This window comes from Ascaphus truei, chromosome 2, assembly GCF_040206685.1.
Source record: "Ascaphus truei isolate aAscTru1 chromosome 2, aAscTru1.hap1, whole genome shotgun sequence".
NCBI lineage: Eukaryota > Metazoa > Chordata > Amphibia > Anura > Ascaphidae > Ascaphus > Ascaphus truei.
Window position 1 is genome coordinate 22,272,907 of NC_134484.1, and position 24,506 is coordinate 22,297,412.

General features: G+C 38.9%; 1 protein-coding gene across 1 annotated transcript in view; it reads left to right on the forward strand.

Moving 5' to 3' along the window:
- Positions 1-12,225: 12,225 nt before the first annotated feature.
- Positions 12,226-24,506, forward strand: part of KCNK9 (potassium two pore domain channel subfamily K member 9) — a 201,558-nt gene continuing 189,277 nt past the window's right edge. Inside the window, exon 1 of the mRNA XM_075581786.1 lies at positions 12,226-14,512. Coding sequence (XP_075437901.1) covers positions 13,924-14,512 — 589 coding nt within the window. The 5' untranslated portion in view covers positions 12,226-13,923. The remainder of the gene's footprint in view (positions 14,513-24,506) is intronic.

Sequence of the window (24,506 nt, forward strand, 5' to 3'; positions counted from 1 at the left end):
ATGTAGTGCCTTTAGTCTCCTGGCTCTATTTATGCAGACGGCATTAGCTTGATAAATATTACAACAGACAGTGAGTCTGCCTCCCCGCTATATACTATATGATATATACACAATCTGAGCCTCCCTGCTGGGTAACTCTATGTCAATGGTACTGCGAGTACCAGCTGAACTATACAGAGGGGTATTGTGGATTAATTGCGTCTGTGTCAGCGTCACCTCTCAAGCATATGCATTTAACTCAATCATAGGTGTTCGCTGCTATATATATATATCGTTGTAGGACTGCTGCGTCTTTGACCAGTCATAGGCTCACTGAGTAGGATACGGTTTCCTACAGTCTGCATACACATTCCAGAGGGGTTAACACCCTGACTTTCAGCATCCATTGTCCTGTCAAACCCAGGAATACTGTATTTGGGTTTGTACAATCATACATTTATTGACATGGTTGCACGCTATTGACATTTAATTCATTTTTTTTAAAAACACACAGTCGACTACGTTTGGTAATATATGTTTTAAGTAAATTTATTAAAAGTTAGATTTTATATTGTGTAGGTGTGCAGTTGGTGAATTCTTTGGGGGACTCATTCGTTTTGTGTTCCCCTCCCCCTTCTTTTGCCTGATTCACTTATCAGTTCACAGTTTGCACCCACATTTACAATTACCATTATTATTATATTTTTTCACATTACTCAATTAGTGTGGCCCTGTGATCACTCCCCAATCCTCCCTTTGTTTTCTATGTATAAAAAACCTGACTGTAGTTATGCATTTTTAATATTTTCTGCAATTAATGCTGCAGCAGATAACATGGAGACTGTAGCTGAAATATATGAATATTTCATTTTATTTCATTTCGAACAACGATTTTTACAGATTTTCACCTGACGTTCGTGGGTGGAAGCGTTCGATAAGAAAAACCTTAAGTAACGATCAATCTTTTTTTTTGCATTGCCCACCCTAACGGAGATACAAGAGGTTATGGGTGTGTGGTCCCAGATTTTTACAGTATGTTTGATCATGGCAACTTCAAAAGGAGAAAGGTCGGGTTTAATCCATATAAGATTCGTCAATCCCAATCCAGCAATGTAACAGCGCCGGCACCAGCACCAGCACCGGCTTACAAAAGCGGTCCGACCGTCAGTGAAAACCTGGTGAATGGCAATCCTTGCTACCTATCCCCGCCAGAATAACTGCAAAATTTCCAGCCTGAGCCTGATTTCACATACAGGTACCAGCAAGCTTACATGTGCCAAAAAGATTTCCAGCTTCATCAGCTGTCAACTACAGGTGTAGCAGGCCAGCTATCACCTGTCAACTGTAATGCAGACTACGGGAGTGCCAGTGGCTCATCTCCACCCATTTGGCAAAGTTTATAATGAAGGTAAATATAATGTACGGTACTGTATTAAGTTTAAAGCTTCAGTTCAAGCTGCTGTTTAAAAAAATATTCTTTTTTAAAAAAAAGCAATACATTACAGTATGTTCATCAATACAATATGCACACAGACAAGTGATTAGCTACAGTACAGTAAGCTGTAGATCGGTCCCTTCTCTTGTAATCAATCGCTATGTTCAGGGTTATTTAATTAAATTCTTGCACAATTATTGAAAATGCAGTCCTACAATATGATTGTCTGAGCCGTTACTACAGTAGATACAATTGGTGGACAGCTAGGGAGAGGGCGGGGCTCAAGAGCCAGAGCCTATCAGAAGTTTGTTCTCATCGTACAGACGCACATGTACTGTAGGATATTACTTGAACTGCTGCTTTAATTCCCAATGACGCAACTTGCGCAAAATCGGAAATAATAGCATAATTTCCCCCCCCCCCAGAAAATAAACTTTGACATCAAGCTGAAAAAGGCAAAGGAGGGATTTCGATGGACCTCTAATATCACTTTTTTTAAACGTTGCTTGCGCATTGTGAATCTGATTTAAAAATCCAATTAGGCAAAACATTTACAGTGCAATTTCTATTGATTAGGATAGAATAATTGTGCAATTGTGCAATTTCTATTGATTAGGATAGAATAATTGTGAGCTTTATAGAAAACCTTATACAGTATGCTGCTTTGTTTTCATATTCAATACTTTTTTACATTGTACTGTAATCATCACTACAGTTTGACGTTGCATTTTGCAGTATAATTACAATAGACATGTATGCGTAATTAACTCTGCTAAGAAACCCCAAAAATAAAAGTGTATATCTTTTATTCTATATGTATTATTTATTATTCAATACTTTCAAACGCATATGCGTGTCATCCCATTTAGGTGCATGTGTGTGTGTCTCATTGGAACCTTGTTGAAACGCATATGCGTGTCATCACATTTAGGCGCATGCGTGTGTGTGAATTTCAAGTCTGGAATTTAAAAATAAAAAAGACAGCCTTTTTTTTTTCCCCTCACCATGGGCGTAACAATTTTTGCCATTCTTACAATCAATCACTAGCTTTTTAATTCTACAGTAATGCATACTGTACTTTATGAAGTGGGTGGCATACTGTAAATTTTGTTTGGGGGTGTGGGTGTTCAAATGATTCTCATGAATTTAAAGAAGGAACAATTTTATTTGTATAGGATAATCAAGGAAAAATTAATAATACAAAAATACAGTACAGTAGGTCGCCTCTTCTTCCAAATTACAATCTTTATCTTCTTCGCAATGGCTGCATTGCATTCTGTAGTTCTTTTCTAATTGAGAGAAGGGGGATTAGTGTAAATTACTGACTGTTACTACAGTATACACAACAGTACAATACTTTGCACAGCCCCCCCCCCCTTCCTGTAGTGCTGCAGCTCTGAAAAGAAAAGAAAAAATTTGTGCATTTAAAGCATTGAGTATTTCACAATATTGAACTATAACTACTGTCAAACTATATACAGTATAACTGTATAACTACAGTATACTGTACAGTATATACTGTAACTCTATACTGTATACAGTATAACTATAACAAGTTATGGATTGGAGCACTGTGTCTTACCTGCCAGTATTGGGGGGATGGTATTTCTTGCAATTTATCTTCGCCCAGCTCCAGACATGCACCTGCAAAACAGAAATAGACATAAATGATTATACAGCACCAAGCAGTAAAAACATTAAACAACGAAACAATTTAAAACAATTAACAGGTTTTTTTTTGTTGTTAAAAACATTTTTCTATTAATTTTGAACTACAGTACAGTACACTACAATCAAACAGAAAAGTCGTTCGAAAATTGGCTGGCCTTCCAGGGAACAGTCCTTGTATGCCTCAAAAGGCCATTGATGGTGTGTCTCACGGTTCTCCTAACATGAGTGTTAACATTAAAATAATTCCGCATTTCTTCCAAAATTGTGTTCTTTAATTTGCCAGCAGACCATTCTTGCTTTTGTTCCCTTCATAATTTACATTGTGGGTGCACTCGCTGTACATCTCAAAACTGACGTCTTGTTTAAAGATGAACCGGGCATATTTCTGGGCTAGACCAGCACTTCTTGTATTTCTCCCGGACATGCAGCGGCAGGGTTTAAAGCTCGCCCCTCCCCACTGTCCAGGTAAGCAGGTTTTCTTTTCATGCAGCTTGTTGCGACAGGTTCAATGCCAGGACCATCCTTCCTCTAATTATAGAGGTAAATAAGGATTTTAATCAGTTAGTGTTAGGACCTGCTATATTATGGTCATGCCTTGAAAGTGGCTCGCAGGTTTATATGCTTGGGCCAAAGGGTTAACTAAATGACTCCTTTTCAAGAGATATATAGGTATTTCACTGTGTATTTTTGTCACATTGGATTTTGCTCTGGACTTCTTTGTTTCTTGTTTTATACAATTAGCCACGCCCAGTAGAACTCCTTTTTTTAGAACTGCATCACTACAGGAAGGGGGGGCATGTGCAAAAGTATTGTACTGTGTTTATACTGTAGTAACAGTCAGTAATTTACACGAATCCCCCCCTCTCTCAATAACTAAAGAACTACAGAATGTAATGCAGACATTATAAAGAAGATAAAGACAAGATTGTACATTTTGGAAGAAGAATTATTCATTTATCCATGATTATCTTGTACAAATAAAATTGTTCCTTCTTTAAATTCTTTGTGTGTGTGTGTGTGTGTGTGTGTTTGTATGTGTGTGTGGGGTGGGGGGCGGGAGATGTACTACTACTCAAGTTTATAGCAGCTTTGCCAGACCAGGCGTGTCTATGCAGGATTATTAGTTCAAAGAAATCTTTTGAACAGGTTATCTGAATGTTTTGAATTAAAAATCTAGTGATTGATTGTAAGAATGGCAAAAATTGTTATGCCCATGTTGAGAAAAAAGGGATGTCTATTTTTTTTTTCCGACTTGAAATTCACATTGAATGAGAAGTCATTCTCACCAAATCCCCATAAAGGGCTTTTTACACGTGCACATACGTGTGTGAAACTGGCTCAAGAAGACTCTACACACAGCCTCCAATTTAATGAATGGCTTTGGGGGAGGTGTCGATAAGCAGTTTAAATGCTTTAGGTTTTGTGTGTGTGTGGGGAGGGGGGCGGGGGTGTGTGCTACTACTCAAGTTTACAGCAGATTTGCCAGACCAGGCATGTGTATGCAGGATTATTAGTTAAAAGAAATCTTTTGAACAGGTCATAATAATTTTTTTAACCCCCCCTCACCCCCAAATAAAAATTACAGTATGCCACCCACCTCATAAAGTACAGTATACATTACTGTAGAATTAAAAAGTTAGTGATTGATTGTAAGAATGGCAAAAAAATTTAATCCCATGTCGAGAAAAAAAAAAGGGATGTATTATTTTTTTTTCAGACTTGAAATTCACTTTCAATGAGAAGTCATTCTCGCCAAATCCTCAAGAAGGGCTTTTCACACGTGCATATGCGTGTGTGAAACTGGCCTCAAGAAAACTCTACACAAAGCCTCAAATCTAATGGCTTTGGGGGAGGTGTAAATAAGCAGTTGATATACGTTAGGCTTTGTGTGTGTGTGTGGGGGGGGGAGGTGTGCTACAGATGCAGCAGCCATTATTTTAGCAAATCACGTGGTGTATACCTCGGAATACCCATGTGATGGCACGGGATTACTTCCAACCGTACCGCCTTAAGACGCGAGTGCATAAAATGGTATTTTTGTGTTCTGTCTTTTAAACACCTGAAATTGACACAGTAGCACAGTACTGTACACATTACAATTCATTCATTTCATTGCATATAATTGTACACAATCCATGAAATTCAAACAAAGCAAGCGCGATAAACACGTGTGCCTTAGCGATTGGCCACGTTCATGCAGCGTGGAGTAGAACAGCGCACACGAAAACGGTGCTGTGATGCCTTAAAATAACGGCCGCTGCATGTGTACTTCTCAAGTTTACAGCAACTTTGCTAGACCAGCCGTGTGTATGTAGGATTATTACAGTAGAGACATAACATAAAACACAGACAAAGCTCAGTGCACATCCAGAAAAACTTATATGCGGTACAGTGTCTAAATATACATGTATAAATAACTAATAAATAAAATGGTCTTGGCAGTGTGATTGTGACAAATCTATTACAGAGTGCTTTTCCTGGTAATGTACAGGTTAATAAAAGCTTCAATCAGACTTAGAACTTTTGCAACTTATACAGTATTGACAGATTTATTATAAATCATTCTTCCTGGCAATGCACAGGTTATTAAGAATTTATATTAGCGTAGGGACCCTTGAAACGTGGTCTGCCGTGAAGTTTGGCTCAATGGCTTACAACAATTTGGCCAAAATGTTAAACTAAAAGACCATTTTATTTATTAGTTATTTATACATGTATATTTAGGCACTGTACCGCATATAAGTTTTTCTGGATGTGCACTGAGCTTTGTCTGTGTTTTATGTTATGTCTCTGGTTTTAAATATATATTGCCATGCTCAGTAGCACTCCTCTGTGAAACTTATATGCTTATATATATGTTGTGGGTATTTTGGGGGTTCAATTTGAGCTTGTAGGTATTCTGTATGTTTTATTACAGTAGAGCAAAGAAATCTTTTGAACAGGTCATCAGAATGTTTTGAACCCCCCACTCCCAAATAAAAATTACAGTATGCCACCCACCTCATAAATTACAGTATACATTACTGTAGAATTAAAAAGCTAGTGATTGATTGTAAGAATGGCAAAAATTGCTAAGCCTAGGTCGAGAAAAAACAAAAGGATGTCTATTTTTTTTTCAGACTCGAAATTCTCTTTGAATGAGAAGTCATTCTTGCCAAATCCCCAAGAAGGGCTTTTTTCATACATGCGCGTGCATGTGTGAAATCGACCTCAAGAAGACTCTACACAAAGCCTCCAATCTAATTAAAGGCTTTTGGGGAGGTGTCGATAAGCAGTTGAAATACTTTAGGCATTGTGTATATGTGTGTGTGTGTTTGGGTGGGGGGGGAGATGTGCTACTACTCAAGTTTACAGCAGCTTTGCCAGACCGGGCATGTCTATGCAGGATTATTAGTTCAAAGAAATCTTTTGAGCAGGTCATAAGAATGTTTTGAACCCCCCCACCCCCAAATAAAAATTACAGTATGCCACCCAACTCATAAAGTACAGTATACATTACTGTAGAATTAAAAAGCTAGTGATTGATTGTAAGAATGGCAAATTTGGTCCAGGAACTAAAGGTGCATTTTGCTTTCAATTCCTTTCAATGCATTTTTTTGTTGAGCAAACTACTGTGTGTAAGAGCTTATCTCCAATGAACTCGTGCATATTGTGCCTGTTCCCGGTGGTTAAATGAAATAGCTAGCTTAGTAAACAGTAATAACTGGGAAGAATTCAAGCATAGCATTCCCTTTCTATTCGGATACAGTAAGTCAGGGGTGGCCAGCTCCAGTTCTGAAGTACCACCAACAGGTCAGGTATCAGGTTATCCCTACTTCAGCACAGGTGGATCAGTCAACGATTGATTGAGCCATCTACAGATGCAGCCACCAGTATTAGAACTCTTGCCTGGAAGATTCTGGGGCAGTCTCACAGTAAAGCCTCAACATTTCTGTGATATTCTTAATGGCCCATCAGATTAACACAGCGGGGGTCCCTGCAGTCCCAGGGACCCTGCAGTTTGAATGGGATGGCAGGGACCCCCCGCTGTGTTTATCCGATGGGCCATTAAGAATCTCACAGAAATGTTGAGGCAATGTTAAGGCATTTACTGTGAGACTGCCCCAGAATCTCCCATAATTTCCCAGGTAAGTGTTCTAATACTGGTGGCTGCATCTGTATCATGAAGCAAGGATATCCTGAAAACCTGTCTCGTTGGTTGCCCTTGAGGATTAGAGTATGCCACCCCTGACATACGTCTTAAAGCTGCAGACCAAGCAATATGCTACATGTACTGTATGTTTTGTTTTAAATAAATCAGTTCTGTACAATGAGAAAATACGTGTAGCATTTAAAAAAAAGAAGAATTTTTAAAATGTATTCTAATGTAGCAAGCATTTTTGTTTCTATAGAAACCATTCACAAAGTCACATCCCCTTCCTCTTCTGAAACACGCTCTGGCTCTTAAGCCCTGTCCTCTCTCTAGCAGTGCACCTGTTGTATCTAGTGCCTGACTGGTCACATGAACTTCCCCACAGAACTTTGCACCCACTCTTGTGGATTAGTGAATTAAATAACCTCAGATTCAGCGATCGATTACAGGAAAACGACTTGATCGGCATCTTAGCTAATCACTTGTCAGTGTGTAGATTGTATTGATGCACATATTGAATGGAATTTTTTTTTAAACGGCAGCTTAAACTGCAGCTTTAACATTGTACTTTCTAGCGAACATAGCCCTCTCTTCAACATGGTGTGAATCTGATGGAAAAGTGCTCAATTGAATGGTACAAAAATCTCCTCCAGAACAGGAAAGCAGCTTCCAAGCGTACTAAATAAAGGTTATAGTTAGAGAAGTATGTTGTCAAATTTAAATGACTGTATACAAAATAATTTAAACATAGTATTAGTTTAAAATATTCTAATGTGAAATATCCACGGCGATGCTCTGGCCCACAGCCTTTAGAAACACATAACATTCCTTTTCCCCTTGTACCTTATTATTCCATTATTCTGTCTATTTAGATTGAAAGATCCTTTGATCAGGGGGGTGGTCCTTACCTACTGTGCCAGTGTTTGATAATGTTGTAATTTATATTGTTATTGTCTTCTCAACCCATTGTACGGCCCTGGAGACTATGTTGGCGCATCAGAAAGAAATAATAATATTGTTGATTCCATAAATCTTTTATTCCCAAGCAAAGAAAATAGTGCAATAGACAGAAGAGCCTCAGATATGTTTAAACCAAGTATGGAAAATCCCTGGTGCATTAAATGGGCTTCATGTGAATGGATATTCCAGACAAAAGGTGACACATTGAGTGCTCATTTGCATGTGATCTCCCAGAATCCCTTGCTGCATTGGGAGCATGGTATGCTAGGTGATAATGGTTGAAAGGCAGGGTTGCAGACCTGTCTAAGACGTGTGAATGTGCTCACAAGTGATATTCTTTATTGGCTCTATATATATATATATATATACATACACATATACAACAGTCCCATAAGAAAGTCTCTTATCTGTTTCTTGTAGTTGTAGGGGAAGGTCTCTCTACTCTTTAGGGTCCACACTCTTGTGTGCTATGGCAATGTCTGTATCCAAGTATAGAGGTCTTGTCCCCTTTGACTTGTTGTCAGCCTGCAATCCCTCTGCAGCTCAAGACATCTGTTGTTCCCCAGGTCAGCCTAGTTGTGGGCTAGGGGAATCTCTGCTCTATCTTTCCTTGTGTCAGCCCCAATTGTGAGCTAAGGAGTCCTCTTCCTGTGTTTCACATGATGCTATTTCACAGAGCTCTGATTAGGCCGGTGGAGATTATTTGATTGCCTGACTGCACTTAACCAGCTCTCTGCTGGATTTAGGGGCATTTTCTTCAACAGGGATAAGTCCCTGTTACAGTTTGGTTAATGTAATATGTGATAGAAATGTCTACAGTATGTTGGTTATTAATCCTGAAGAAGTGCATATACTGTAACTACTTGAATGTGTTAAAATCAATCATGGCCATGGTCTCCACCCCAGGGAAAATTTTCAGCCAGTATGATTACTAATAATATTATGGGATCATTTTAAGAGTGTGTTGTTTCCTTGCATCACTGTATTGCTTCTAGTTAGATGGAGAAGCACCAGAGAAAATAGAGAGGTTGAAGAAATGTGCCGTAGAATGAAGAAAGGCAATTGAGTGGTTGGGCAAATGAAAATACAATTATTGGGAGTTTTCCCTGCACGGGCTGAGTTTTGGCAACGTTATTATGTGGTAACTGGATAAATTTGGCAATTGACATGATGTGGGAGAATGAAAAATTGTGTTATCTTAAATTATGCTTTAGATTAGATATACTGTAAAGAACTGCGTAATCATTGCAGCTGTAAGGGAAGTATCACTGTGTTATATGTTAATGATTATGATCAAAACTTCTGAATGTAATACACCTAATGAGTAACAACCACACCAATTCAAAACTATTGTAATAAACATTCAAGTATTTGGTATACATTACAAACTTGCCATCTCAGATGCAATGAAATTCTTGATAAACCTGCAAAAGTAGGAACTCTCCATAATGCGGTCAATTCTACTGATGCAGCGGCCGTTATTCGAACATTTCATGGAGCCGTTTTCGTGTGCTCTGCTGTATTCCACGCGGAATTCGCGCCTATGTTTACCGTGGTTGATCTGTTTCAATTTCATGGATTATGATTTCTTTGGGTGCAATTCTTCGCGTATCCGTGGCAGAAATGAATGAATTGTAATGTGTACAGTACTGTGCTACTGTGTACATTTGCAGGTGTTTAAAAACCAGAACACAAAAAATGCCATTTTCTGCACTCGATAAAAACGAGGCAACACGCGATAAGGTTGGAAGAAATCACGCACCATGACATGGGTATTCCTAGGTATACAACGCGTGAAATGTTCTAATAATGGCCGCTGCATCTGTATATTCAAGATTTGGGCCCCAATGGAACCTTTATCAAAATAAACAAAGTACAACAAAACCCTATTGTAACCTTGCCCTTATAAAAAAAATGGAATTTGCTCCACCCAGTCTGTTTATCTTGGTAAGGGTCCCATCAGAGGCCAAAACACTGACTACATGTTGTTGCTGTCTTCCAGTGATCCAGATATTACCATTTTCTTTAGCTCTACCATACATGTACTGATGCAGCCACCAGTATTAGAACACTTACCGGAGAAATTCCTGGGAGATTCTGGGGCAGTCTCACAGTAAATGCCTCAACATTTCTGTAAAATTCTTAATTTCCCATCGGATCAACACAGCAGGGGGTCCCTGCAGTCCCATTCAGTTTGCAAGGACCCCCTGCTGTTAATCCTATGGGCCATTAAGAATCTCATAGAAATGTTGAGGCAATGTTGCAACAATGTTGAGGCATTTACTGTGAGACTGCCCCAGAATCTACCCAGGCAGAGTTCTAATACTCGTTGCTGCATCTGTAGTTTAGTTAATTATTTTGCACCTTATTCCTTATGCTTTTGTCTTAGAGTGCCCTTTGAATTTATGAAATATATCAAATGTATCTCTCTCCAAAAGTAATGATTATAGTCGGACTAATTTTTTTATTGTAATGATTCCATTACATTTTGCACATTTTGATGCAATATATAATATTGAGGTCATATATTTCATACTGAAAACACTGAGTATATGGCAAGTTCTACTGTATAGAAGATTAAAATAATACTGCAACTTTGATAACCACTTTAGGTCCCCTGGGAGTGAAGCAGTTAAATGTATTTGACTTGACAGAAGTTACTATTTCTTGTGTAACAAATCTATATCACACTATATATTTTCCATTTGTATTGCTATCGGAGGAGGGCTATTATTGGAAGGTATACACTATGTTCACAGCCTTTTTGCAACAATCTCCTTGGAGACGAGATAGAAATCTGAGCACAGGGTTTTTCTAGTTAAAAATGTATGTTGCATAAAACCGACTTATAGCATTTATGCCTCCTTTCCTTGTCAGTTCCAATTATATACCCTTTGTCTATAAGGAGGAGAAATGGGGGCGGGAACACAGGTTGAATGCATAAATAAAAATTCTAATAATAAAATATCTTTAAATACATACAGTATGTGACGTTAATTCGAAGCCACAGTTTTTACACAGTATGAATTATGTTTAATGTATGATATTATTTGGAGATTCCAAGTAATCAATGCATATCGTATGTCTACCCTTATGCAAGTAATTTCTCTTTGTACATAATAACAGGGTGAAAGATCTAAATCTATAACCCCCTCCCCCAATTTCAACTAAATTGCATTTACTGCTTTTGTACAGTATGTGTGTATGTATGTATATCTTTATTTACATACAGTAGCACCATCCAAGTATATAGCGCTTTACAATACACATGACATAATATTATAACATAATGGGAAGTAAATTTGAGTGTTCATGTTTGATGCATACTAAATTATATTTAAACTTTCTTCCATTGAATGTGCATAAATGTTACCTTGGTGGTTTACATTGTTGTACTTTTCGCAGTAGTTACATTAATTAATTACACAAGGGACATTGTTCTAGCTTAAGACCTCAACAATTTATTATACTCATTTAGCTACTTACATGCTTTCAAACAAATGTCTTTGTTATGTACGTATTCTGTATATAGAGACAGCAAAAACCTTGAAAATTCCAAAGTGAATGCCAATCCATTCCCATTCAGAGATTTGGAAAACTACTGTGATATCAAAATGGAATTGTCAAAACGCTCACACTACACAGTGCAGTATTATAAGTCTAACTTGGTCACTAATGTCTGCAGCACACCAGATCCTGCCATTCAGAGCAACAGATGTATTCCTAAATTCTAGGCAACAGATGCAGATAATCTCACACAGATTGCAAAGGCATAACCTCCTCTGTCCTAGTTTGATGCACGGTCTTCTCCCCCCCCCCCCTCCTCCCCCCACCCCCTCTGGCATTGTGAGTATTTTAAGGGATGTACAGTATGACATTGCCTCTTCCCTCCCTTCTCTACTCCTCATCATCATTGATGCAAACGTTGAAAAAGCCTGCCCATCCCAGCCTTCAAACATTCAACCACGTGGTGTTGGTTCCCAGTGATCCCCTGAAGAATTAATATATTCTGGGGGAGTGATCACAGACGGAGAGAGATAGAGAGATAAAGGGGGGTGGGGGGAGGAGGGGTAGAAAGGCAGGGAGAGAAAGAAGCAGAAGGCAGTTAGAGAGTTAGAAGGGTATGATGATAGAGAGAGAAAGAGGGAGAAAGAAAAAGAAAGGGACGTCTATTTATAGCAAAGAGGAAGGGATTTAGAAGTAATAAATATTACAGCAGTCAGACAGAGAGTGTCACGGAAAAGATCTGGTTAAATTAATACAGTCAGCAACTCAGTCTAAACCAACCCACTGCAGTTGTGTAAATCCGGAGTACAGGTGCTGGGCTCTGTTGAGAGGAGAGGATTTGGCACAATGTTCTCACTTGATTTCTCCCAGTCATGCCTGCGCATTGGAAGACTGCTTCTGGGGTATTCCTTTTATTTTCTGATTTGTAGTTGATGCTCTGGCTGCCCGGGCACCACCCTCTGCTATCAGCTCCCAGAACCAGCTTGTTCTGTTATTAATGCACCCTGTCCAGGAATACTGCATTCTTGTGTTTGATGCATGCAGGCGGACAAATAGACATCTCCGATGTGTTCTGGCTGTCTCCCAGTATAACCTGAGAACGCCTTCACTTCAACAGGAGATTTGCTTTAAAGCCACACATTGCATACACACCATGCGATGTTTTCCAGAGAGATGGAGCCTCCAGTTTGTGGTGCTGTTTCCTGCCTAAAACTCCCTGCCTGACATCTCACACAGTGCTGATCACCTTTGGATGCCACTTGCAGATCATTTTCATGAATACTGCTTATTGTGCTACCCTGCTTAACATTGGCTTTCCGGCTGAAGTGGCTTTACCATCAGGAAAAGTTCATTATCCGAGCTGCCTCTAACTTGGAATGTCTTTTCAACCTGTGTCTGGTCACTAGAAGAAAAAAAATATCGGTATACACCATGCCTCTGCGCTTCATACTGGACTATACTGAATATTTATTTTAACCGATAACACTGCCACACATATGGACTTTTGGACATGTCTACATGGAACCCGAGGAAGCTCTGAGACATCCATGTTTACTATACTTGATGTCACTCTTGGTCCCAAGGAACTGCTGGTTCATACCCAAATACAGTAAATGTCTGAGTTTGCTGAGATGATCACTCAACAGTTCCGAATAAATCAGCTGAGATTTTGTGGCTGACAGCATCTCAATCAACATTTTATGGGCAAACGGAAAAAAACTACTCGAGCACCATATAACTTCCTAGTTACCCCTCCCCACCCCCCCTCCCCTCTTCCCATTTCTAGGTCAGGCCAATTTTACCTTCTCTCCCTGATCTGTATGCGTTATCCATTCTTTGTTTGGCAAACTTCAGCAAATGGAAATCAAAACTTAAGTCGGTAGCAAATGTCGGTTGTGGCTAGGTTTCCCTTCAGATGACATGAAAAAAAACGCCCTTCTTTCTTGTTTCAGTTGCGTGAGGCATAGGTTTTCCCAATGATGCTTACATGTAACCTGTCCCAACATCTCTATGAGGGATACTTGATTATTCCATCCTAGCACCAGCATGATAGGGTGGAGATAGAGAGTAGCTATAGAGTTTGTTAACCTATTCACCACCCTGTCCTCCTGCTTTTTCTGCCTTCTACTCCCCGAGTGTGTTAGCACCCAACTCCTGGATCAGGTTGGCCAAGAAGAAGAAGAAGGGCAGGAGATCCAGCCGGAAAAGAAGGCGTTCTGTCACAGGGGTGTCGTTGTTGATGGCACTGCGCACTGGGACGGCTTGGTTTGGGCAAGTCCTGCGCAGAGTTTCCAGGCTGCAGGGCACCTGGTCCAGGAGATCCAGCAGCCTCCTGTGTCTCTCTACTTCCCAGGAACACGAGCAGGGAGTGGGGAGAGGCGACCAGCCCTGCATCCATCACCCCCATCACAGCCACCCCCTCCACCACTCTCACTCCCCAGGTGCCCAGCCAAGCCATTGCTGTCTACAACTTCCCAGCGGCTGCTGCGTCCTCTCAGACAGGACGGGGGGACATGATCCCCTCACTAGCCGGTTGCTGGCGGCCATGAAGCGGCAGAACGTGAGGACTCTGTCCCTCATCATCTGCACGTTCACTTATCTGCTGGTCGGGGCCGCTGTCTTTGACGCCCTGGAGTCCGACTACGAGATGCGAGAGGAAGAGAAGCTCAAAGCCGAGGAGATCCGTCTCAAGGGGAAGTACAACATCACCAACGAGGACTACAGGCAGCTGGAGCTGGTCATCATGCAGTCTGAGCCTCACCGGGCGGGGGTCCAGTGGAAATTTGCCGGTTCTTTTTACTTTGCCATTACTGTCATCACCACTATTGGTAAGTTACCTCTGGGGAGCCATGGTTGGGGGTAAATGTTGTTGGGGTGAAGTCATCCTGATCTGGGGGGGGGGGGGGGGTGTCAGTGAGGGACCTCAACCCAACTGTGCACTGCAACTTGCATCTTCTCACAGCACTTGTTGGTTCTCTTCTCTCCAGCTGCAATAAACTATGGGAAAGGAAACCGTAGAGCAGAGGTGGCCCAACTCCAGTCCTCGTGGGACACCAACAGGGCAGGTTTCCGGGATATTCCTGCTTCAGCACAGGTGGCCCAATCACGACTGAGCCACTGATTGAGCCACCTGTGCTGAAGCAGGGATATCCTGAAAACCGGCCCTGTTGGTATCTCTTGAGGATTGGATTTGGCCACACCATAGTGTAATGCATTACTTGGTGTAATGTTGAAGTCAGTGGCGTGCTGTGCGTGGGTTTAATTAGAAACGAGTGTGGAAATATGAAACGGCCTACAATATTATAAAGTATCATTATTTGCTTTTTGGCTGGCTCCTGTTGCTCTTTCGATGTAGTCAGTCTTACAAAGGGAATATCAGACAACGCAGTTTATTTATAGAGTACGGACATATTGTATTAAAACCTGAGCAAAAGTACTATCATGGCTACTAGGGACAAATGTAGCTAGCAGGTGGCAGCATGGGAAGTGTTAGACAATGCTTGCTGTGCATATTTTGATTCTCTCTTGATGTCTATGTAAATCAATTTCAAATAGTGTAAAAGGCTAAACAATCAATATCTAATATATTCTATGATCTAATATATTACCCCCCTTGAAAAAAAACTTAGCAGAGCTTTACTCCCAAATGTTGCAGCGTGAACTCTATTGATGGAACAGCAGAAAATACAACGTTTCTGGTGAGTCCTTTCTTCAGGTGACCAGGTCGGACGAGAAACGTCTCTGCTGTTTCATCAATAAACTTCACGCTGCAACATTTGTGAGTGGAACTCTGCTAAGTTTTTTTCAAGGGCTACTTAATATCTACTATATATAGATATTTTTTTTGGGGGCGGGGGGTTTAAGTGTTGGCCCCACTTTGAGATTTGTTAACCCCTGAGTTGAGACTGCTTGCCCAATTTTTCTGTTTAACTTTGTAAGTGTAAAAGGCTGACAGTGTGTTAAATTCTGTAGACACTATGAATAAACATACGGTAATTAGAACATATGCACTTTTAGAATTTGGAACCACAATGTTCTGTTATTTGTTCAGCACATAATATGTGAAGTTTTGCTATTTGTGGGATAATGTTGTATCACCGTTGGATATGCCACAATCTGTGCTTTACAGTAGCTGCATTTTTATACTGCATTTGGTGGAATATATTATGTTATGTTGGCTACAGTCCATATTGAGTACAGCTATCTGAATTAGAAAGTGTGCAACGTCCTTATTTAGGATTTTATCTTTACTGTAACTGGATCTTTCTGCCTTGTGGCTATTTAGCAGATCCCTATTGAGCTGACCAGAAGTGTGTGGCTTGCTGACTCTGTACACAGATCATTAACTAACAGATTTGTAATTTTCAAAGCGATCATTGATTTTGTTCTCCCTGAAATGTATTTGGATTGGACAGTTCCATCTGATACCAGCAAAGGAGCAGACGGAAATAAAAAAATGTTCTATTTAGAAACCAACATAGGCAAATCAACAAACCAGAATGACAGTACATATAAACTACCTTATGTGGGTTTGACAAGACCTGGTGCATGTCCTATCACCAGCACCCAGGCCATATCAGTTCCTAAAACGTATTTGATTCTTTCTTTACTTTAGGTATGAAGGGTATACAGTAGGATAACTGTTTTAAGTTAGTTTCAGTTTTGCATTGGCCTCAGAAACGTTGTACTGGGTAACAGACATTGCATATATCATCACATCATTATGCATTACTCTTTGTTCTTAGTATGGATGCAGAAAAAGCCAATGTACTTGTACAATATCCCCCTGAAACGTTTTATAATAGAATTACATTTGTGCTTTTTATAATATTGTTCTGAGTTTTAGGTCTAGTTTGAAAATGTTGTTGAACAACAAAACTTGTGACAAAAATAGGCTTATGTCCTATGCACTTGAGTGATACATTCATCAAATTTTGGAAACTGCAGGGAAATGTATTGGATGGTTGGTAAGTGGGTCTTTCCATAATATAATGAGTTCATGCTTCCCCTGGAGGACTTGTTCATGCATTTGCCTTTCGGATCAGGCATATTGTTTGACAATACAGTTAATGCTATTTATAGTATTCTATCTACTGAGGAAATCGTAGCAATATACACACGTGTGGAAAAATACAGTGCCACGCAAAGGCCATGATTAGACCATTCTGTTCTCCAATAAGTTAAGTTCATAGGATCTATATATATCTATATCTATATATATCTATATATCTATATCTATATCTATATCTATATCTATATCTATATCTATATATATCTATATCTATATCTATATCTATATATATATATATATTTTATTCTTTTTTTACCTTATTGGATTAGAAACTATTTTTTCTCAAGCTTTTACCTCGGTGGTGAATGGAGCACTTTAGTTATTTTGCCTAGTGATGGTGTTGAGTTAATATGTAATAAATATGTACAGTATATCTAATTATACGTTGGGGCACTATATATATATATTATATATATATTACAGCATAGATTACATTAAAGCAAGAGCACATCAGAAAATGAAACACTACTAGATGACAACTTTTTGGCCAGTCAGCTTCAGGCTACTGATAATAGAAACGTGGGCAGCGAATGGGGTAAACACATCCATCTTATTTTAGCAACACGCAGAATGCCAATTCATGATTTATTATCTAGGAATGATCTAATAATAATAATAATAATCATATCTTTAAAAAAAAATCATATTTGGCAAATAAAGTGATTTCTTATTCTCTCCTAGTGACATTTACACATCTCTGGGTATATTATCACAGTGTTTTCTATTCATATTAACCTTTAAACTTGATGCCATTTTCCAGCATGGCAGAAGTCATATATTCAGCTATGTGCATGTATTGTAAGGATCTGCTCCAGTTTTTGACCCACTGGAAATAAAAACACATGTTTTGCGTGGGTGTTTTCCATGCTGAAGTTACTATTGACTGAACAATGCTAGCTTTTGTTGTCACAACCATTCTGTCTTTAGTTTTTATCAGAGAAGAGTGTAGCACATTTCTTTATATGTGAGAAGATTACTAATGAGTGTGACTAATGAATGTTACTCCTCGATGTTAATAGGAATAAGATACTTTTCCACACAATGAATCTTATTTGTCATCATAACTATAACTAATGTCCCCACTCGTCCCCCAAAAATGTACAGTATAGCAATCCCAATAATGTGACAGTGTTAACAATTAAAATGTGTTTCGGGTAACCCCCCATGTTGAGAAAAATACATTGGTTTGATATATTAGTAAAATACAACCAATTTTCAGACAGTAATGCAGGGCAAGCACTCAGCCAGAGTACCAACATCATACATTAGCTCCCACTATTCCCTAATATCCTTTTACATCTTAAAATCCTGCCAGCAAGGGGTCTGCTACATGATACATCGCTGTATGATAACAAAAGTGTGGGCCATATTCCTATTATTTTACTACTTTATTTCATGTTCCATAGTTGCGTGCTGTGGAACATGTCACCACCCTATAAGTAAGCAACACTAACAGCAAGGGTGTGCAAATAATGGGGTTTAACTGCATACTGTACGTATTCAGTTCGCAAGCCGAGAGAATGGTGCTGAAGGGACAGCTCCCTGTAGCAGTCCTGCAGTGCCTTCAGGTTGCCAATAATAGCAGTTTGCACTGTTACTGCACAGCTTATCTTTCTGTAAAGCGAAGTGTAAACCATTAAAGAAGACAACAGCACACAGGATTACTCTATAGATACAGTAGTAGCAGAAAAAAAAATGAGTCTTGATGCCTGATCACTGTCATACAATGAGTAAAACCAAACTACACTCTCACTGATGATTCCTATTTATTAGCATAAAATAGGACAAATACAGACGATCTTAAAACACAATTACTTGAGCTATAATTCTTGGAAAGAGCAACTTTGTTATAACCAGTTACACATCAATACAGTGCGCTTCTTCTGATATTTGACAGCAATAATTTTGTTAATATTGTAGCATTTTATTAAGTTTGGTGAGACAACATTCATGTTTAGAGGAAAACTTAAATTTTCCTCAAAGTACTGCACTGTATATTTATACTCATACTGGTCTGGCTTGATTAATTGTGTCTGGTGACTGCTCATGTTGACGTGTAGTCTACAATAATAAATATAAATACAAGGCATTATACAAGAAGGACAATCTAATTTGGTGTGCATTTGGGGGGGTGGGGGGGTAAAGGGTGGTCTGAAGCTTTTTCAGTAATGTCAAATGTTTGAAAAAATGTTTGTAATACATTTCTTATTGTGGTGGAACTGGAATATAAGTATTGTTGTAGTAGAGTAGGATTTCACAGTGGAACATTATTGTATTTTCTCAAATAGCAAGTCGTCATTTATATTTCCATATCTTTTTGGCACCCTCAATTATAGCTACAAATATTGAATGCAGAATACAAAGACATTTACTCACCTAATTGTATATTGAAGGAAACACAAACTTAATGCAATCTTCCCATGCGGTGCAACATCCTTTCCAGCATCCAGTAAGTTCCCACAAGTAAAAGGAAGAAAACTTTCTCAATTCATGAAGGACATGCAAGACAAACTGTCAAGGTGGCATAAGAAAATAAGGTTGTTTGCTTTCCCACAATAATGTACAGAAGTGGTGGCTTAACTGAAAAAGCCTTAAAGGATTCTCCAGTGACTTTGTCCAACATGATCATCACGTCATGAGTTATGTTACACTTAGATTTTAGTCTTTATCTTTTCTTGTTCTGTTACCTGTTTTGCAAGAAGTTGCTAACTTGCCTCTGCATTTTGACAATGGTTATACTTGCGAAAACAAACACAAATGTCTTACAGTAGTCGTTATTCTTTTCAAATAGATTACACTGCCACGCTCCAAGCTTATGACACAAACAAATGCAAAATTCATATGGGTGTGTATTACTTTAAAGTAAATAGTTTGTCTTGAGTCTTTTCCTTCTGTTTTTATCATAAGAAATCAAAATATAAAATGTAATTTTTAATATATACATTTTGCACATATCTCCTCTTCAATCATTTATTTGCCATACATACCTAGGAACTTGTGTAAATTTTTGTAAACCATCTATTTTTTCTACCGTATATTTGTTTCACTGTCTCTATCTTCCTTCTTATTTCTCTCTGTACTTACCTACGTCTCGCATTATAAATCACATGTAATTACCTATTGTTTTTTTTTTTCTGTGTATCTATCAACCAGTCCATCTGTCAATTTAATTATATACTGTATCTAATTATTGATAGGTGAGAATTGAGAGAGGAGATTCATGGAAAGCAGAAGACAACAGAAAAGAAAAAAGTTAGTGCCTGTAAGAATCTAAGATCAGGTCTTTTTAATATACAAATACATAGAACTTGTGCTCCTCACTTTCTGGAGTATACAGCTGGGAAAACGATTGGCCTTACATTTATGGAAAACTAATACACAAATCCTGCTCTCCTCCCAAGTTGACTTCCAATATATTAGTGAGATTTCTACTTTTTCCCCCTAGGTCTAATAACAAATGAGCCATTTAGTTACATCTTTTGATGAAAAAATTATTCCAGCCTGCTAACCCTGTCAAGGTAAACTCAAAATATAGCAGGTACCTATGCTAAATAAATAACATTTCTTATTGTGCTTTGGACTAAACTTAATAAAATATGTGTCAAACGGGATAATTAATGAAGCATAAGGCTGTGATTTAAATGATGCAATTAAAAGGTGGAACTAGCCAGTAACAAGGTTCCTTTAGCATGATAAAGAAACACTGTGAGTGCACTAATTCCTTCGTGAAACAGTATACAGTATTGAAGTACTTTGTGCCATTAGTGAGTACAGAAGGCCAGCCTACTGATATACTGCAAAGTAAACCACCATACTAATTTGCAATCATAAAACCGGGAGGGATAATAGAGACATTGACCCATATTTACCAGGCTATGCTAAGTTTCAAGGCATCCTATGGCTCATTCATTTGTATTGGCCATAGGGTGCCTTAACACTTTGCCCCTGTGAGCAGATGGAAATGACACGGTGTCGTGGCTTGGCCACATTTTCATAACATTAATAGATACATAACTTGTAATTAAATAATACTACATGCATTATTAAATATCAATTAAAGTATACTATAATATGTTGTATTTTATTAGTACAAAGTAACACTACAATGTAGATGATAGAAAGCCATTGAAATACTGTATGTGGTGTCTGGTGTTTTGAACTGGCATTCTCCACTGTCTAATATCTCAAATGATATGCACATTTCTGTGATAGGGATTGGATAATGTAATTGTGCAGAGTCTCATGTTCATAATAACTTTTCTACGTCAGTGCGCCACAATTTTTCACAAAGTGTTTTCTTGTTTTGTTAGGACCAATCACATTTTTAACTTTGGTCTGGGATCTGACAACATCCTTGAGTCTTCCTGAAACCAATGTGAACTAACTGCAGGAATGTGTTCAATTGGCTAAAGATTGGCAGCATTGTCGTAAAACAAAATCTGAATATTTTTTTTAATGTTTATGATTTCCGGGGGTATTACGTGGTTTCAAGTGTTTTACAATATCTTATTTCTCCATTCTTTTATTTTAACGATAAGACTTGTACTTATATATACTCAGGAAAGCTTATCCACAATATTTTCTTTTATTGTTTTATGTAAACCAGTTATGCTGTTTAGCTGAACAGATAAAGGGGAAGCTAAGCAAGCATCAAATAAGATTAGAGTTCCTTGGGGGAAAGGAAAATAGAAGGATGGTAGTTATATTAGTAAGTTGTCTGCGACTGTATGTAAATCTGCCCTTTTAAGTAGGGCAACGAAAGACCACTGAACAATATATTCACAGTACATTGCTAATCTTGGCTATAGAAAAGACTTAAAGATGTTTTTTGACAGCTTTCTTGTGAAAGTATCTAAAATGTGCACGTTGCAACAGTGCCACAATGATAGGTATTAGTACAATGTGATTATACGTTTGCTCCGATGAAAGTGTTTATTTGAAAGTGTTTATTTGACCTGCTGCATTGTATTGGTAAATGTGATTTATCCTTACTGTATGCTACAGCCACTTATAGTTAGAGCATAATCAAAGTGCCCAAACTATTACTATTATAATTATTATTACTATCAGCTGTTGGTGAGTCTTCTCAGTTCTCTCAGCATAAACACATGCTTTATAAAAGGACATACAAATCGAGCAAAACAAAATAACAGCATAGAAATAAAGGAATTAACAACTACATGAAATGGAAGCAAAGGCAAATGGAACCAGTTACACAAATCAAATGACAAAAGTATTTAAGAAATTTTTGGAAGGATAACCCCCCGCCCCGCTCCTCAATATTTAATTTCCCTTCCTCAGATTTACATGTATAACAGTCACAGCAAGGAACAATGAGGCACCATCAAGACAGATAGAAAGTGTCACTTATTTTTATTTTACAGATTGGACACATAAAAATATGAAAAATGGAAGCGCTAACACAAAACTTCACACAGTTTCTGACCAGCCAAAATAACAACAAAACCACCCAAAATTCCTAGCAACCACTTATAACCCACTAACTTTAATGTCTGCAGCAAATGAAGAATAAGAAATCAAACAGCCAGACATGCGCTACAGTACTAACGAAAAGCACAGTGACCCTGCAGAAAGAACACAGAAAAGTTCAGATTTACTAAGTGGAGAAAAGCCTGATGGTAATGGCCTATTTGTTGTAAAGGATAAGGTGCCTGTAGGCTTAGCCCTGCGTAGTGAATATATTTAGTAAAAATGGAATATAATTTTCTATATTCAACATTTTTAATAAGCAAACAAACAAATATAGACCCTCTAAAAGCGCTAACCTACACTTAAATATATGTGAAATAAGGCGAATATTAATTATCAAACATAAGTGAAGTGATAAACAATAATGGTGAAAAAAGCATCCTAGGGGAACAACAAAGGACAGATCATTCCAAATCTGATAAAACAATATACAAACACAAATAAGTGTCCCCGGCGCTAACGTGATCAGTCCAAGATCCCGTAATCCAACAAAGATAGTCTCTGATATAAGGCTCCTTCTGGATGGATTGATGGACTAGTTGGTTTAAGTTCCAGATGGGAGGGTGTCCTTAATGTGAAATCCTTACTGCTTCTGAAATAACAGAAAACAACAGGGCACACCAATTGCGCAGTATATTTCAGCAACAAATCCCTGTCTAGAACTGCAGAATCCTACTCACAGAATGAAAACTTGCACATTCAGGGGAGAGAATCTGTACACACTTCCCGGCTACACACGACTTCCCATGGACCCCACAATGTAAGGGGGTGAGTTGCAAAACTCACGGATGCCGTCCGCAACTTGAAAGTCCCCCAGTCCGCAACGGAGAGAATCACTGAGCGCAACACCTGCTACCGGCAAATCGGGTGATGTCAGCGGTACAGGAAACCCTCCTAGTGTCAGGAACTACGGATGCCGGATCAGCTCAAAACAATAAGCTCCTCCTCCCTCATCCTCCCTATGCGTTTCATGACTCTAGGTCACTTCCTCAGGGGATATCAGAGCTTAATTACTGAGGCATTTAAATGCAAACCCGAGTGGAGAGGCCTTCCTACAAAGTGGAGGTACTAGAGATTGGATAAGGGCTAATAGGAATTGACAATCCTAAGGGCAGTTGGAGTGGGGGGGGGGGGGGGGACAGGTTAAACACAGTTTCCATATGCGAGAGTTATTGGATTTATGTGTTAAAAACTTTGTCCCCCCTTGGTCTTAATATTGAATTTGATCTAGCGGCCTTTTTGATAGATTCTTAAACAATTTATTGCATACGTTTTATTAGTCTGTTATGTTTTCATCCAGTACATGATTGAATTTTTATTATTCCCTTTTTATTACTCACTTTTACTATTCTGTATCATTTTTATGCATTTTATGTGGTATTTAGTTTGATTGTTCGGTTGCCTTATCATTTTTGACCCCATCAGCCTTCTGATACGAGATCGCTGACTTATGTGTGATATTAGCCCTTATCCAATCTCTAGTACCTCCCCTTTGTAGGAAGGCCTCTCCACTCGGGTTTGCATTTAAATAAATGCCTCAGTAACTAAGCTCTGATATCCCCTGAGGAAGTGACCTAGAGTCATGAAACGCGTAGGGAGGAGGAGCTTATTGTTTTGAGCTGATCCGGCATCCGTAGTTCCTGACGCTAGGAGGGTTTCCTGTACCGCTGACTTCACCCGATTTGCCGGTAGCAGGTGTTGCGCTCAGTGATTCTCTCCGTTGCGGACTGGGGGACTTTCAAGTTGCGGACGGCATCCGTGAGTTTTGCAACTCACCCCCTTACATTGTGAGTGTGGGCTTTTTATATTTTAACTGTGTTATTAAAAGTTGTTACGTATTACACCAGTACTGTCTTATTCCCTATTTCCCTACCCGTGGGGGTGCTGTATCGTTAACATCCACGATCACCATCGCCTATTGAGGGAAGCTCTACAAGCCAGACCACGTGGGGTCCGTGGGAAGTCGTGTGTAGCCGGGAAGTGTATACAGATTCTCTCCCCTGAATGTGCAAGTTTTCATTCTGTGAGTAGGATTCTGCAGTTCTAGACAGGGACTTGTTGCTGAAAAATACTGTGCAATTGGTGTGCCTTTTGTTTTCTGTTATTTCAGAAGCAGTGAGGATTTCACATTAAGGACACCCTCCCATCTGGAACTTAAACCAACTAGTCCATCAATCCATCCAGAAGGAGCCTTATATCAGAGACTATCTTTGTTGGATTACGGGATCTTGGACTGATTTAGTTAGCGCCGGGTATACTTA